A 17,429-nucleotide genomic window follows, 5' to 3' on the forward strand; every position below is an offset into this window, starting at 1 on the left:
GTGTGCAGTGTAGTGGTCAGAGTGCAGTGGTCAGTGTGATGTGTAGTGGTCAGTGTGCAGTGTAGTGGTCAGTGTGCAGTGTAGTGGTCAGAGTGCAGTGGTCAGTGGTCAGAGTGCAGTGGTCAGTGGTCAGAGTGCAGTGTAGTGGTCGGTGTGCAGTGTAGTGGTCGGTGTGCAGTGTAGTGGTCGGTGTGCAGTGTAGTGGTCGGTGTGCAGTGTAGTGGTCAGGGTTAATAATGCATCCACTGACACCAGTGCTGGGGGCAAAAAATGTGTCCGCTTACACCAGTGCTGGTGGTAATAATGCGCTCGCTGACACCAGTGCTGTTGTTTTTGAAGTTTGCATGTTTGCATGCGGCCCCCCATGGGATATGAAAACTTGTCTTGTGGCCCTCAGGTAATTTGAGTTTGGAGACCCCTGGATAACACATAGGTCTTGTTTCCACCACACACAGCCTGTGACTGCACAGTAAAGAAGCAACAGCAGACTTATGAGCTCATCTCTTTGCCAATCTGCTCATTCTTTCTATCAGCATGTTTGCAGACACGTGACCATTGTAGCACAACTGATTGGCCCTTATGCTTATTCTTCTTTCCCTGTCTGCTGTACAATAGACTGCAAGAATTCAGGGACTTGCACTGTTTGTATTATAAAAAAAAACAAAAAAAAACATATTGATGTATTAATCAACAGAACTACACTAATTTGGCTCTTTTATATCAGCCTGAAATTGAGCGCTAACTCTTTTGCTGCCTCCAATGTATGCCATATGTCGGCTGTAAGAGGGGCTTGGGTAATGGAGGTGGTGTGGTGAGCGGATAATGTCACAATCTCCACCTCAGCCAATCAGAGGAAGCCTTGTACTCATTCAGAAAATACAAAGCAGCAGTCCAAATCCATTTTGTTCCAGGAACAAGACAGGAAGTCCCCATCCTACTGCCAGACACAGCTAATGCTTACAGAGCGTTCACAGCATGTGCATAGGTACCAGGATATAGTTCCTTTGAACCAGCTTGGTCCAAACAAAACAATTTTAAAGTGACAGAAAGCTAGAATAAGGCTTTGAGGTTTGATAATGAAAGAAAGAAGTGAAGCGTATTAGTTGTCATGCACAGCTGCTCCAGATCCTGATAAATTCCTTTCTTTGTATTTTCTGAAAGCAGAAACCCTAATAAAATGGTGATAGTTCATCATAATTTTGTACATTTATCAAACCTAAACTTTCTGGTTTCACGAGGCCCTGGTGATGTAGGCAGGGCCTCATAGCTATATCCTGGGAAGCTACTGTCACGGTTCAAGATAGTTCTAGGTAGACAGGAAGTAAAATGGGACGGATTAATCTGCCCTTCAGTGAATATAGGCACTATGGAAAAAATTGGAGAGGAAAAGAAAAATAAGGAATGCAAAAAAGCTTTTGCTGTAATTTTTACGATATGGGTGAAGTTGTTAACATTGCATAGGGAGCCAACAGCCCCTATGTGATAGCATAGGAAAGATGACAGGTCCTGCTTAAAGAATAAGTTCAGGTTTAGTAACCTCAATTACAGTGTAATATGTACCAACGCAATTACCAATGCTGCAGCCCCACTCACCACCTCCCTAATTACCTACTGTGACAGCAAATAAGGATTATTCTCCTTGCGCCCACTGACATATTTTAAAAATAGCACAGCTGTGCGGGGCTTCCCCCACACAGTCGCATCATTCATTTATAGCAATCTGTGAAAAAATTAACTAAAAGTCCCATCTGCCACTGTGGCAGATGACTTGAAATTCTCAATGAACTACCAGGGTGCTTATCAGTGGCCTCACAGTTCACTGACCCTTCAGTATGGACAGACAGCTGTCAGAATTGTCTGCAGGAGCCAGACATTGCGCCTGCGATCTACTGTTCTTACAATAATAATAAAAGCACATTTTGCAATACCAAAATCGTGTGTATTTTTAATATTATTGTTATTTTACAAAATGTGAACTTAGCCTTTAAAAGGAGAAATCAGGTGTCTATTAGACCCCTAATATCACATGTGGACCCCACTGAAGCTGACTAAGCACAGGTCATGCTCGATCAGCTTATTCCCCAGTAGTGCTGCAGGGAAAGTCAGCTCTGAACCCAGAAGTGACAACATGCTCATCACTTCTGCATTTAGTTATTGGAAAAGAGAACAGCAAACTGATGCCCGCTAATCTCCCTCCGCTCTACCCACCGATACTCACCATAGTTGTCCCGGGCCCAGAGGAGGGACAGCAGAGCCCAGGACAAATCAGTGCCTTTCTCCAGAAAGCCATCAGTCTTAACAGCTAGAAGCAGTCACAGATGCTATAGGAGTCAGAAGTGTGTTTACACTTTTGCTACCAGACGCCGTTTATGGTAGACAAGTGGCTAAAGTTCAATTTGACAGTAAGAGCAAATTCTACTGGTGGCCAAACATGCATAAGTTTTCACTCTCCTGAAGCCAAACCAGTACAAGATAAATTCAGAGGTTGTTCTAGGTTACAATTTGGCACCACATAATAAAAAAACCTTTACTGAATAAGTTCCAAAAAAGACATTTTTCTAGGCTGCATTTCCCATATTTGTAAGAAAATCTTTCAATAGTGAAATGATTCTAGAGATATTCCAGTATATGCAGTCCCAATCCATGTCAGCAAAATTTGGAACAGTTTGGTAATTTTTCTCCACTTACCAACCACCATGAGGGTGAATTCAAACCCTTTCTTTACTGATTTTCTGTGAACTTGGTTGGGAAGGTTGGCAAATCCAACATAGCCAGCAGAGTCAGAAAACTAGGAAAGAGACAACAGACGTCCAAATATTGTTACAAAGATATGCGGAAAAGCAGTATAATTAAACAGCTTCACAAACAGTGAAATCTTGTTATAACTTTCACAAAAGGGAACTCTTCATTGAGAAGATGTTATCTCATACAAAACAACAATAAGCTTATCTGTGAGTGATAGGGGGTTATTTACTAAAGAAAAATCCACTTTGCACTGAAAGTGTACTTGGAAGTGCAGTCGCTGAAGATCCGAGGGGGACATGCAAGGAAAATAAAAAAACAGTATTTTAGCTTGCACATGATTGGATGATAAAATCAGCAGAGCTTCCCCTCATTTCAGATCTGACCCTGAGATTTACAGCGACTGCACTTCCAAGTGCATTTACAGTGCACTTTCAAGTGCACTTGTAGTGCAAAGTGGATTTGCCTTTTGTAAATAACCCCCAAAATCTCTTCGTATTACAGAGGTAAACCCTTTCAAAGCTGAAAACCACCACAAAGCCGGCCGCATGTAGGTCAAAATTAGGCCAGTTCAGCAGGGACTGGCTCAATTTCAAACCATGTATGGGCAAGGCTGGTTGTACAGAAGTTGATCTACTTCTGCCTTGTTAAAAAATGGGTCCCCTGGCAGCTTTAAGCCATAATGTACTAGTAAGCACTGCATACTAGTACATTATGACAGACTTGCCTACAAACACAGCTCCCTAGCGCAGCACTCTCACCACTCTCCCTTATCCCTGGTACCTTCAATATTTGCCTGGTTTTTCTTCCGGGTTTGCGATTTTCGGCCGCTTTATTGGCTGTGCCAGGGCGACGTCAATCCCGCACATGCGCATGGAAGTCACTTTGCAGAGATATAAATACGGTCTGAACAAAGAGAAAAAAAAAAGTACTAATACAGTTATGGCACCTACCTTTACTTTTTCTCCAGTTTGAGACATACTGCGTCAGGTAAATCGTTTTTTTTAACCTAAAAGAAAAAAAATGTAACGGTCAAAATAAACAAAGTTTCACAGAGAAAATACTTAAATTTTAAAGCCCAGCTCTAGGAAATCTGAAATTTTTTTCTTACAGCGAGGCTGCCAGCAAAAGCACTTTTACTCACTGGATCCTCCGCTCCCCCCAGCAAAGTGCCTACATCCAGTTTTTTTATATCCACTGTATATACACTTCTTCGTGAAGACTATACAAAACTTTATTGTCATGGGTATGTACCAAACCTATTGCCTCTGATTTTAAACTTTTTTTTTATAAAAGTTTGTAAAAAATAAATTAAACTAGGTTCTGATGCTGATATTCCTTAATAAAGTGCCATGCAGATTTTAAGCATTGATTAAAGCCAGCATCGCAACTTTGCACAGCCGTAATGCACACACAATATCATACACGTTTAATGCGCAGTGGTGCCAATTATTTTGAATTACACCTTAGCCCACTGAAGTGAAGCACTTTGTTGCGGCACACAACATAGGCGATGCACTATCATGCATTGTGGTACACTGCATTGATTAAAAAAAAAATCCCTTTTTGTTTGTTTAAGGAAAAACCTTTATTATATTCTTTCTCCTACACAGCGGTCCCCGCCTAGACAATTCGCAAGGGCTCCTGGGATAGCGGCGTCATGTATCCCAGGAGTTCTTGCAAATCGCCTAGTGACGAAATTTCGCAATGATTGATGGGAACGTCTGCCGACACGGCTATGGCAACATGTCAGGACTCAGGATATCCACGACGCGTTTCGTCATTCCGACTACACCCACACCAGGATAAAGTCGGAATGACGGAACGTGTACGGACATGGCTGTACAGCAACCAGGAGTGACACAAGATGCGATACCGGAAATTACATTCGAGCAGAGACAATTTCGGTGTGGGTGAGAAACTGCATATCATATGCTGGTCCGCCATGCCTGCGATCTGCCAGTCTTCTGCTGCTGGAAGAGATCCTTACATTTGTGTATATTATGTACATACTTGTAAAGGGGAGTGTAATGTATAAAGGTTAACTATTTTTAATAAATTTGGTCAAACGTAACTGCACTATTGGAGTATTTTTTTTATTTTATACACATGGATTGTCTGAGAGATCTCCACTAAGGATTAGAGACCGAGATGAACAACTGAAACTCTCCAGTGCGGCAAAAAAGCATCAACCCCTTAAGAGTTAGAGGCACTTCTTTACCTGGCGACTTGACACCTATAGGAGAGCGGTGTCACAATCTGCACGTGGTGTGGTGGATGAATCTACTAAACAGGATTCCTTGTTGACAATTCTATCATTGCACATTTGAATTTTCCTTTTTTGAGGACTTTATGAACTATTTTGGATTGACTTTTTCCTTTATTCACTGGGTGATGTGTACAAGTTTCTTCTAATTACTTTAGCGCCACCATTTACTGTATTGTTTAGAACGGTAGATGTTTTTCATTACATTTTAAACTGCCAACAAACATCAAAAATGTGACTGATTTCCGTTAGAACAAAGTTTTTATAATTGGGACCAACAGTCAATCGTTTATTTTAATCTTGTGATGCCAGCTAAATGCACACAGCCATGGGCAGCAATACTGAAAACGAAGCACTAAAACGTTCAGTTACATCTCAAGCTGAACAATGCTTGAAGTAGAGACAAAAGGGGATGCAACCTCTTCCTCAACTCCAACCGGGTGACCCTTTAATGAGTTCCAAGACCTGGCTTTACACCAAAAGGTCCCCAGAAATCTGAACATATAAACACCTCAAGTTCAGCGACAGTTTAGAATAATAGTACTGTGCTCCTGTGGGGTTTCTCAAACATTGTCAAACTCAGCAGCATGTTGAGATTAATGGGGAGAACCCTTTAAGCCAACATTCAAAGATTACAGACTTAGAGATAATATTCTGTGTGAAACCAATCATTCCGAGAAAAACAATGCACAACACCAAGTATAAAGTAAATCCAGATTTAAAGTAAAATGTCAGCCAAAACTGCTGGACACATCCCTGCGACTGTGGATTATTGTGTCAGGACATCTATCAGAGACACAGAACAATAAAAACAAGTTAAAACGTCTCACCAACTCTTCAATAAGGAAAAGAATAGAAACTCTAAGGAACATTACTATATGAAATACCAAAAAAATATAAAAATAGTTCAATGGTTATTGGAATTTTACTAAAATCTTACTTAATGTGGAACTCAAGAAAAAAATAAAAATTTGGGAACCGGCAAGATTTTTAATGCAGAAAAGACACTGCGGGGGATGGTGGATTTACTAAAACTTTAGAGTGCAAAATCTGGTGCAGATGTGCATGGTAGCCAATCAGCTTCTAACTTCAGCTTGTTCAATTAAGCTTTGGCAAAAAAAAACTGGAAGCAGATTGGTTTCTGTGAAAGGAAAGTAAGGCCCCTTTCACACTGGACATTGAGGTGCGGTGGCGGTAGAGCAGCACGATTTTTAGCGCCGCTATAACGTCGTATTTACCTCGATATTCGGACGATATCGGTGCGGTTTTAACCCCCGCTAGCGGCTGAAAAAAGGTCAATACCGCCGGCAATGCGCCTCTGCAGAGTATTACCGTGGTTTCCCATTGATTTCAATGGGAAGGAGCGGTAAACACCCCGCTCCTAAGATGCTGCTTGCATGAGATTTTTTTTTCCTCCTGCCAGTGCATCGCCTCAGTATGAAAGGAGGGCTTTCACATTGAGAATGCTGGGGCAGGATTATTTTAGGCGTTATTTATGTGCCATATTTATCGCTAAAACGCCTGAAATACGGCTCAGTGTGAAAGGGGCCTTACTGCTCCAGGTAAATCCAAATTGTGATCGTCTTCTTCCCAAAAACCACAGGTGCAGACAATTCATATAGCAGAACAAAATAAAGTATTTTTTGGACAGCCGCACTCTGAAAAAACTTTGCCTTTATTTGTAAAAACAGGAAAAACATCACAAGCCACAGCAAACTGGACAGCTGACGCGTTTCACACTACACTTAGTGTTTAGTCATAGCTTTTTTCAGAGTGCGGCTGTCCAAAAAATACTTTTTTGTTCCGATTGGTTTCTGTGCAGGGCTGCACCAGATTTTTCATGATACAGTTTGTAAGTCAATCCCTATATCTCTTCTACATTAGTGTTTCTTACCTGCCTATCCGCCCCTGTACTTTGAGTTGCGCACATGAAGCTCAGTGTACAATTTCAGCAGTACCGTGATAACTGAAATCCTATGCATGCATAAATGAGGTCACCTCAGCCCAGGACAATTAAATTGGCTGAAGATTGGTTTCAGTGGCCGATGTGGAGCTCCAGGACCCTGAAGGTTGGGATTGAAGGCGAGTATAGTTCTGCTTTAAAATAGTGCAATCAGCTCAAATTTAAGCTGTGAGTGGGCCTGCTAGCACCACCTGCTGCAAAAAAAAGTTAAAGCAGAGCTCCATCCAAAGGGTGGGAAGCGGGTACCTGTTTTTGACAAGTACCCGCTCTCACTTCTGGATGACTTAGTTGGGGTGAAGTCCCCAAGAAGTTTGACCTCCTCCTTCCCCACCACGCCATTCACAAAGCGCAGCAGTAGGGAGCTGGCTGTGAAGCCGCAATGCTTCACTGCCGGTTTACCTTACGAGCAATGGTGGCGGCAGCACCCAAGAGCCAATTGAAAAATCAGCTGGGGTGAAGACACTGCTGGATTTCAGGACAGGCAAGTGTCCCAATACTAAAAGTCAGCAGCTACAGTATTTTTTCTAAAGGAGCCTGGAGCTCCTCTTTTATTCAAAAATCGACTGAGCCAAGTTGAAAATTCTTGGCTGAACAATGACTACATACTATCAGATGCAGTCACTGTTCAGGTATTCGGGCAGCTGCTGTTCAGCATAAATAGAGTAATATATTGATTTTCTATCATTTTGCCACAGACTGAACAAGTATATTACATCATTCCTCATTCTTGCTTCAAAAAAATGTAACGCATGTGATGGAGACAAATAGATGGTGTTAATCTGTCATTTCCAGGAGAAATTCCTTAGACCCCCATGTATAAAAGTACCTGAAAAGAAAAATTGTAGGCGACGGACATAAGACAAGGGCCTATGGAACTTTTAAGTAGACTAATCCCACATAAGTGCGACACATCAGCTGCAGAGAAAAGTAATTCAGGAGAATGTGTTAAATTATAATCTATCATAACCACTACAGAATCCACTAATGGTGCTTGCACCCAGATAACTCTGGAACTCGGAGCATTCCCAGCTCAGCAGGATGCCAGTCTGCGGAATATCATTTCCTGTCATACATCACACAGCGTGAAAGGAGGTCTGCTGCCTTTCGGGTTTAATGGAACCTTGTAGGATTAGAAGTCTACAAAAAAATAGTTCTGCTGAGCTAACCATGAAAAAGGGTGCACTATATGAGGTGCCTTCAATCTTATAGGCTCCCTGCTCAGACACAACTATAAGACCACACAAGAATGTGCAAAGCAAGCACATAGAAAGCTTAAAGCACAGCGCTACTCAGCCAGACTCAAGGAAGAATTAGAAGATCATATTCCAACAGTAAACTCACTTCAGAGAGTGAGTATCAACAAGGCACTTCAATAATAACTGGTCCTGTGCATGTAGGTTTATAGCAAACTACTTTACAAGACAGAAAGTAGTATTCCTCTTGTGTTATTATAATAATGAATAGGAAAATAGAGTGGTAAGAAGACATCACCCTAATGCCTCGTACACACAACCATTTTTCTCGGCAAGAAAAAAAACGAAGTTTTTCCAGACGCGATTCCTCTCCAGCCTGACTTACATACACACGTTCATGCAAAAAAAGGCCGACCAAAGCACGGTGATGTACAACGGGACTATAAAGGGGAAGTTCCTTTCAAATGGCGCCACTCTAAACAGTATATAAATGTGAACACAGCAGATATACATGTAAAACCTATGTAGGGAGATTTGGTTGATCTCTGTGTATCATCTAAGGCCACTTCACTGGGTGTATGGAGGGTTTACATCCACTTTAAGTTAAAATCAATATTTTTTGCTAGAAAATTACTTGGAACCCCCAAACATTATATATTTTTTAGCTGAGACCCTAGGGAATAAAATGGCAATTGCTGCAATATTTGCCCAGTGGTCTTTCAAATGCATTTTTTGGGGAAAAAAATAACACTTCAATAAATAAAAAAATAAAATAAAAAACAGTAAAATTAGTCAAATTTTTAATTTTTTGGTTTTAACTGGTAAACGCCCGCCGTACATATATGTCCACAGAATGGCACGTACAGGCATATGGGCGTACATGTACGTCCCCGCCTTTCCGCGGGTCCGATCGGGACCCCCCCCCCCGGTACATGCGTCAGTCGGTAACCCGCGGGGAGCGATCCAGGACGAGGGCGCGGCTAAACGCTTATTGCGATTTATTGCTATTTAAAAATAGGTAGAAGAATACGTATCGGCCTAAACTGAGGGGAAAAAAAAAAGTTATATATGTTTTTGGGGGATATTTATTATAGCAAAAACTAAAAAATATTGCATTTTTTTCAAAATTGTCGCTCTATTTTTGTTTATAGCGCAAAAAATAAAAACCGCAGAGGTGATCAAATACCACCAAAAGAAAGCTCTATTTGTGGGGAAAAAAGGACGCCAATTTTGTTTGGGAGCCACGTCGCACAACCGCGCAATTGTCTGTTAAAGCGACGAAGTGCCGAATCGCAAAACCTGGCCTGGGCATTTAGCTGCAAAATGGTCAGGGGCTTAAAGCGGATGTGCCACGGGGAAAAAATATTAAAAGCCAGCAGCTACAAATACTGCAGCTGCTGACTTTTAATATTAGGACACTTACCTGTCCTGGAGTCCAGCGCTGATCGCAGCAGAGCACGAGCGACCGCTCGTCTCTCTGCTGCTCCCCCCGCCATCCACGCTGAGGGAACCAGGAAGTGAAGCGCTGCGGCTTCACTGCCCGGTTCCCTACGGCGCATGCGCGAGTCGCGCTGCGCCCGCCGATTGGCTCACACGCTGTGTGCTGGGAGCCGAGTGTTCCCAGCACACAACGGGCGACAGACGGGAAGTCAGAAAAACCCGTCTTTCGCCCGTAGCGTGTGGCCGGAAGTGGGTGCAAATACCTGTCTTTAGACAGGTGTCTGCACCCCCCTCCCCCCTGAAAGGTGTCAAATGTGACACCGGAGGGGGGGAGGGTTCCGATCAGCGGGACTCCACTTTAGGGTGGAGAACCGCTTTAAGTGGTTAATGTGATGATGATGTTGCACCGCAAGAATCGTGAGCTATCTTCTAAGCAAAAAAATAGTGATTCTCATTTTAGCCAGAATCGTGCAGCTCTATAAGTATGACATGTTTGTTTTTATGTAAAAAAAAAAAAAGCACAAAGCGTTACAATTACTTTAAGTAATCATTTTTTTTTTTTTTCCATATTTCACCTTTAAAGGGGAATGCCAGAGGTTGTGTCCTATGAATACATACTTTTTCTAATAGGTGTTCCTCTTTCCCATTCCAAAAAGTTGGGAGTTATGCAGCAGGCACAGAGCGGGAATATGAAATGTTGGCTTTACATATTCGTAAATGGTTTCCCAAAAAAGTTACATTCAATGCATGCCATGAATGCCAATTATCAGTTGCTTGTGCTCCATCAATTGGCTGGTGTCAAAGATGGGTTTAGATCTGCTTTAAAAAGTTTGAAAATTACTTTTGGTATTAACATGTATAAACTTATTAAATGTATTTATGTTTATAAATACATTTAAAACAAAAAAGGGTGAAAAATAAGTGGAGTTCATTATTAGGGGAAAATAAATGCCAAATAGACAACAAGGTAAAAAACCGACATGTATTAAAAAGTAATTAAAGCCACTTCGGAGGGTGTTCTTTCTGACAATGAGAACAATGAAGCATTAAGTGTCCCCAAGGGGCCCATACTTGGATATGTATTGTCCTATACACACTGTTCTTAAACACCACCTTTACTAATCAATGTGTCATTAGAAGTGACAGCGGCTGGCAAGGATCTCATTTTACGTACAATTCAAGCCACAACTACGCACGTGCAGGAAAGCACGAGGACAGAGGGAAAAAAATAAAAGGAATTGGTCCAATTTCCTGTGCTGGTTCCAGGAAACAAGAAGTAAACTTTCTCATCAATGTCTGAGTGGGATTTTCCTGGTCAGTGTGACCATAAAAAACATGGAAAATGTTGTAACACAAATGCAGCTTCGCTCCTACCGAATAAAATGTCACCAACCTGCATTAGGCATTTTCTATCAATTCATTATTTTACCGTATATTTTTCTCATATAAAAATTAGGGTTGTCCCGATACCACTTTTTTGAGACCGAGTACAAGTACCAATACTTTTTTTCAAGTACTCGCCGATACCGATTCTTTTTTTTTTTTTAATGTCATGTGACAGTGGCAGTATTTTTTTTTTTTTTAGGGGGGGGGGGGGGAGTGGATTGTCAGTGTGTTTTTTTTTTACATTTTATTTGTATTTTAAAAAATATGTATTTAAAAAAAAAAAAAAAAATTGCAATAATCAGCCCTGTTGGGGGTCTTTGGAGAGATATCAGGGGTCTTAACAGACCTCGGACATCTCCCCTTTAAAAACAGAGAAAGGGACTAAGGACACAGATTCCCCAGTCCCTTTCTCTGCAGCCTCAAAATTGAGGTTGATGTCGGGGGTGGGCAGAACCCAGCTATCCAACACTAGCCAATGGGATGGGATCTGGGCAGGCCACTATGAATGTGTGGCCCCGCCCCTTTCTTAAACAGCCCAATAAAAGATTTGTGTTGGTTAGCTACTGGGTCCCGCCCACCTCCGACATCACCACTGAATTTGTCAGCTCCTCTCTCTCTGCAATCAGTTTCACACAGTTACACTAGCGGCTGCGAAACCTGCCAGTGCCATCCAGTGCATCTGCCAGTGTCACCTGTCAGCACCAATAAGTGCCACCTGCCAGTGCAAACCAGTGCCATGTGCTAAATAGTGCCATCTGCCAGTGCCAATTCGTGCCACTTGCCAGTGCCAACCAGTGCAATCTGTACTGAGGACATCAAGTGTGTGGTAAAGTGAGGGGAGTGGAGTGGGTGAGTTTATGAGACAAAGGCATTACTGCTTGCCTTCACCTTCTCTGGTGTAAGCTCTTAGGCTGGGTTCACACTACTACACTACTTTCATCCTACTTTGCTGTGTTCAATGTTTCCCTATGAGAGCGTCTTGTAGCGTCCTACACAAGTCGGTCCGACTTTGAAAATGCTCCCTGTACTACTTTTGGTCCTACATTGATCCTACTTCAGGCCCATTGAATATCATTGAAGTCGGACCAAAGTAGTATCCTGTTCATGAAAGTAGGATGGATGTAGGACCAATGTAGCAGAGCAAAGTAGGATGAATGTAGTGTAGTAGTGTGAACCCAGCCTTAAACTGTGAGCTACTGCATCAGGGGAGAGAAAGTGCATGTGGGAGGTTGAATCAGATGGAGCTCACTTGCTGGTAGGCCATTTACGTATCGTGTCAGGCCTTAATGAGGTAAACGACCTACACCTGTAGCAAGGGCATAGTTCAATTTTAGTCAAAGCTGTTAGGTTTGACATCCCATATATGTATAAAGGTGGTAAAAGGTGAATTATGCCTTCAATGACAAAACCAAAAATGTAATACATTGCAGCTTAACAATCCTTAAAAATCAGTTCTAAAGCCTGGGTGTTTTTACCATAATGCATTCTCTGCATTAAAGTGTTTGTTATGGCACATATATAAGACTATGCCAGCCCCTCTGTTAGAGGCTGGCATAGCATACTCTGTAAGTTGTTTTTAAAAAAATTAGTGTTCTAAATACCGAATTTCAGCTGTCTTCAAGCCAGTCACATGACTCGCAGCCGCTTTACAGCTCCGATGGATGTCTTCTGAGGGAGGGGCCTCAGAAGACACGTGGCCGCTCATTTTCTCTGCAGAAGCCATCCATCAGAGTTGTAAAGCAGCCACGAGTCACGTGACTGGCTTGAAGACAGCTGAATTTCGGTATTTAGAACACTCGTTTTTAAAAACAATGTACACAGTGTGCTATACCAGCCTCTAATAGAGGGGCTGGCAGTGACAAATTTAAGTTTTTATTTTTACAATAATAGCGGTGGTGGACGGGACCGGGTTGGAGACAGACAGGGAGATGACAGGCAGGAAGGAGGGGGTGAAGAGGGAGAGAGGAGAGCAGAGCAGGCAGCGTATGACGGAGGGACGCACTTTGACCACAGTGATCAGGGCGGAGCAGCCCTGGTTATCAAAGTCTATCTAGAGAGGGCATACAGACAGGAAGTGGCAGATTCAGTTTTTTTTTTTTTTGTTTTTACAGTCTGCTGTTGCTCATTAAGGGTCCAATCACAGACTGTGGGCAGGGAAGAGATGAGGCTACAATTCTTCTCCAGTAAAGTCAGGTCACCAACCTTGCTCTATTGTCTGGCAGGTCTGTCAAAATCGAACAATTAGGCTAGGTTCACATCTGTGTGGGTGGTTCCCACTATGGGTCCACAGTCGCAACCACCCGCACAGAAAAAAGTAGAAAATGTGTGTGGGTGCCATTAATCCCTCCTGCACTGGGAACTGCACTTTCTGTACGAGCTGCGATTCCAAACATGGAGCAGGAACCTTTTCCTTGCATTTCAAGAGGCAGAGCAGCTCATTCAAATTATGTTTTACCTGAGCTGCTGCGTGCAAACCTAACCCTAAGGGCCCTTCCACACGTACGGACCGTATGTCCGCATTTTCATCCGTCCGCTTGCGGATGAAAACGGGACATACATGGGTCCCTATGTGATTACGGGTGTCAGGTGATGAACATCCGCTGACACCCGTAATTTGTCCGCCTCCGCAAAGATCCGCATTTGCAGACGGAAGAAATCCTATTTTTCTTCCGTCTGCCGGATCGGATGAACACGGACATACGGTCCGTGTTCGTCCGATCCCCCATAGGGGAGAGCGGAGGAAACACAGGGCGGTCCCTGCACAGTGTGCGGGGACCGCCCTGTCAGCTGCCAGCTCAGCGGGGATTTTACGGAGGATCCCGCTGAGCAAAGCGGACACACGGAGGCGGATCATTACTGATCCGCTCTGTGTGAATGGGCCCTAAACCAGCTTCCATATATGTATTTCAACTGTATTTTTAGATGTAATAGAGTTCAAATTTAACTGTTAACTCCATGCCCTGATTCCTTATTTTATCGCCACCTCAAATTGCATTTTTTTCTGATACCCTACAGACAACTAAAGCTTCTTGCACATGACACTCCTGTTTGAGCATCTACTCTTTCAGACGTTTTTTTTTTTTTTGTATGCGCAGGTATTTACGTGCATTTTCGTTTATATGCTTTCGCGCATTTTTGTGCAAATGCGTAAAAACTTATTCTCGCGTTCTCGTTCTGCACAGTATGTAAATGGACATTTGCACGCATTCGTGCATATTTGAGCACATGAGCAAAAAAGTAGATTTTTCAATTTTTATTTACTAAAGAATGCACATTGCTTGTTTACACGCCTGCGTGTATATAGGCACATTACAATCAATAGACTGTATTTTAGTTCAGTAAATAAAAGCCGAGTTTTTTCAAGCTGCAGTGTGCAAGAGACCATATACAGCTTCATGGCAAATGGCAGCCAAAAGGTAGAGGTATAGTAAGGAATAGGTTAGAAACCCTGACAGGTTTTTACTGCCGTCTTTGTTCTCGATTTGTCGTGGTGACCATTATCACAAGCACAGCGATGATGGGAAACCAACATTTTTCAGTTGTCACCAGAACATGAATACAGGAGTTTCTTCCTAAAGGGACACCTGTCTAAGATGGGAATTCACCTCACTTTGCTTTCCCCTCACTTTCTTTGGATCTCCATGTTTAGCCATACTTCCAACTGCAATGAAATGATGTGTAAAATCCATACCATAACCCCCAACATTGGCATCAGTGGACACAACAACAGCCCCCAGCTTTGGTAACAACGGCAGTACTATTATACACCCCTGCAAATGGTGGTCAGTGCAGCGGTCAGTGACTACTTATTTGGTCACATGCTCCCACACGGTTATCTCTCCCAAACAAGTCCAGGACTATACTAGTACTATTAGGAGTAAATCACTCTGCATAGTTCAGTTCCGGGTGCTGGAAAATGCATTGTATGCCAATTGCCTCCCTGCCTCCGGAATCTTCCATTTTAGTTGTGTGATGGTCACCTCATAAAATTTTGCACTAAGCCAACATGAGTATCATCTCAGAGTGGAAGTCAATGAGTAACAATGTAATCTCACCATACATGCAGCAACCTTTGTGAGCCAATTTACTCATCTCACAGGACAGCAGGCATAAACGCAGTGCCAAGGAAAGCTTTTGCCTGACATCACCCTTAGAGAAGAAAAACAAAAGTTCTCCATACAGGACCCCCTCCAAAACAAAACACAAAAAGGAAGTGTTATACAGCTGGTACCCCATGCCCCACCCTGTAATAACAAAGAAGTGAACAGAAAGTTCTGCCAAGAACTAGAAAATGAGGGGCATATGCATAACCAGTTAACCCTTCAATTTCTTCTGCATATATAATTGTGATATTTAGAAAATACAAAAGAATGTTTTAACTCAGTAGGTGTCACTTATTATAAGAGCAGCATGACCTTTTTTTCCATGGCTTCATCCTCATAAATAATCAGATGGGCCTCCACAGCTACCAATAGATACAAATGTGCACTTATAAATACGTTTATAGTAATGTTAGTGATTTTACTGAAACTTCCCTTGACAGCTCTAATTTGCAGGGAATACATCTTTAAAGTGGTTGTAAAGCCTGAAGGGTTTTTACCTTCATGCATTTATATAAAAAAAAAACTTTCAGTACGCAGCTCCCCTAATACTTACTCCAAGCCCGATCCAGCGATGTGCAGGAGAGTGACTGTTCTCCCGGGTCTCTGCCTCTTCACTGGCTGAGAGACAGCAGAGGGACCTGCTGAGGAGGGAGCGGGGGTGTGGCCGAGCCCTGTTCTGTGTATCTTATGGTCACACACAACAGGGCTCTGGAGGGAGCATGCACGAGTGTCCGTACACTACCAATACCGAAAAAAAGGAAGGGAGGACGTTCCCCGACACAGTGCTTCAGCAGTAGATTAATTTCACCCTGCCCAGGAGGCTTGGTCACAGAAGTCATGGGGTATGCTATGGGGGCACTCAGCATGGGGCAAGAGCCCAGAGCCCCAGCAAGGACCTGAGAAGAGATAGATGCTCTGTGCAAACATATAACATGTTTGTTATAAAAAAAAAAATAATAATTAAGACTTGATTACCACTTTAATATATTGATAAAAATAAGTTATACGCATTTCCTGTACGTACCTGCAGCAGTTTAGGTTTTTGTTTCTCATGACCAAGTCTCTTGGGGCTAGTTTACAATTGCTTCAAAACATGGCTTCAGACATGCTTTGTTAAAGCTCTTGGCCATCAGTCAAAGCCCCTGTCACTAAATAAAATGGTTCGTATACAGTCTTGTTTACACCTTGTGTTTGCTTTGCGTCAGCTTCATTTCAAAAATGATAAGCCATGATGCTTTAGTGGTGCTTAAAAGCATCTTCAAAGCCTCCATAGAAGTCTATGGTAAAGCTCGCTTGAAGCACCTAAAGCTTTTGAGAGGATTTAACTTTGCTTTGTTTTAGAGAAATTGCAGGTATGAGATATCAACACAAGACACAGGGCACCTGCCAAGCTTCATTAAAGCTTCATAAAAGCATCACTGAAGTACCACTGAACCACATGTTGAAGCGGTAGGTGCTTTATTGTGTGTTGAAGTCAAAGAAAGTGTAAATGAACCCTTAAAACATGCCAGGTTCAGTTTAACATAAACAGAAAAGCTTTCGTAAATACAGCCCTTCTGTGTGGTTAGATGCACACTATAGTATTCTGACTGCCACATATACCATATGGTGACCATTAGAAATGGGCTTGGGCGTGTTCAAAACACCACTTGCCCAATTCCGCCAGGAAGCCGACACTGCACATTGATAAATGTCTTCCTGCCTGTGGTTAGCAATCTGTGGAGCTGCGAACTGGGAAATGCCTCACTGCCTGTGATAAGTCGTGTGCAGTGTCGGCTTCCTGGCGGGATCAAGCACGTGGGGTTTCAAACACGCCCGAGCCCATCTCTAGTAACCATACACAGACTGCAACTTGCTACTTTAAAAATTGTATCCTGATAGTTTTCACAGAAGCCATCAACATCTGGTTCTGAACAAATGATAAAAGTGTAGCAGACAGTCATTATTAGACTTTCCATGCAATCTGCCATTCAGGACCAACTAAAGCTGGCAATAGATGGGTAGAACTTCGAATGAAAACTCTTTAGGAAAAAAAAGGTTCTAAGAAAGTTTGTTCATTTTTCTAATCACTAATGGATCAATTTGACATTCGTTTTTGACTGCAGAGATGGAAAACCTTAAAGCAGCAGGATGAAAACGTTTTCCCGAACACATTTCTACCAGTGTACGTGATTTTGTTTGGTAAAAGACCATTCATTACAAAATCAAATGTTAAAAAGCAAATTAAATGACAAATTAAATGACAAACAAATGTTCTGATAATCATGGAACAAGATATTTTCTAACAATTTTTGTTCAAAATTCGATCCATCTATGGCCAGGTTAAATGTGTAGAT

The 17,429-nt window shown here is 42.4% G+C and overlaps 1 protein-coding gene across 1 annotated transcript in view; it reads right to left on the reverse strand.

Moving 5' to 3' along the window:
- The window catches only part of LOC120936099 (septin-2), a 130,033-nt gene that overhangs the window by 95,950 nt on the left and 16,654 nt on the right, over positions 1-17,429 (reverse strand). The window contains exons 2-3 of the mRNA XM_040348219.1: positions 3,696-3,751; positions 2,689-2,788 (exon numbers count right to left, since the gene is read on the reverse strand). Coding sequence (XP_040204153.1) covers positions 2,689-2,788; positions 3,696-3,722 — 127 coding nt within the window. The 5' untranslated portion in view covers positions 3,723-3,751. The remainder of the gene's footprint in view (positions 1-2,688; positions 2,789-3,695; positions 3,752-17,429) is intronic.

The sequence above is a fragment of the Rana temporaria genome, chromosome 1, assembly GCF_905171775.1.
Source record: "Rana temporaria chromosome 1, aRanTem1.1, whole genome shotgun sequence".
Lineage (NCBI taxonomy): Eukaryota > Metazoa > Chordata > Amphibia > Anura > Ranidae > Rana > Rana temporaria.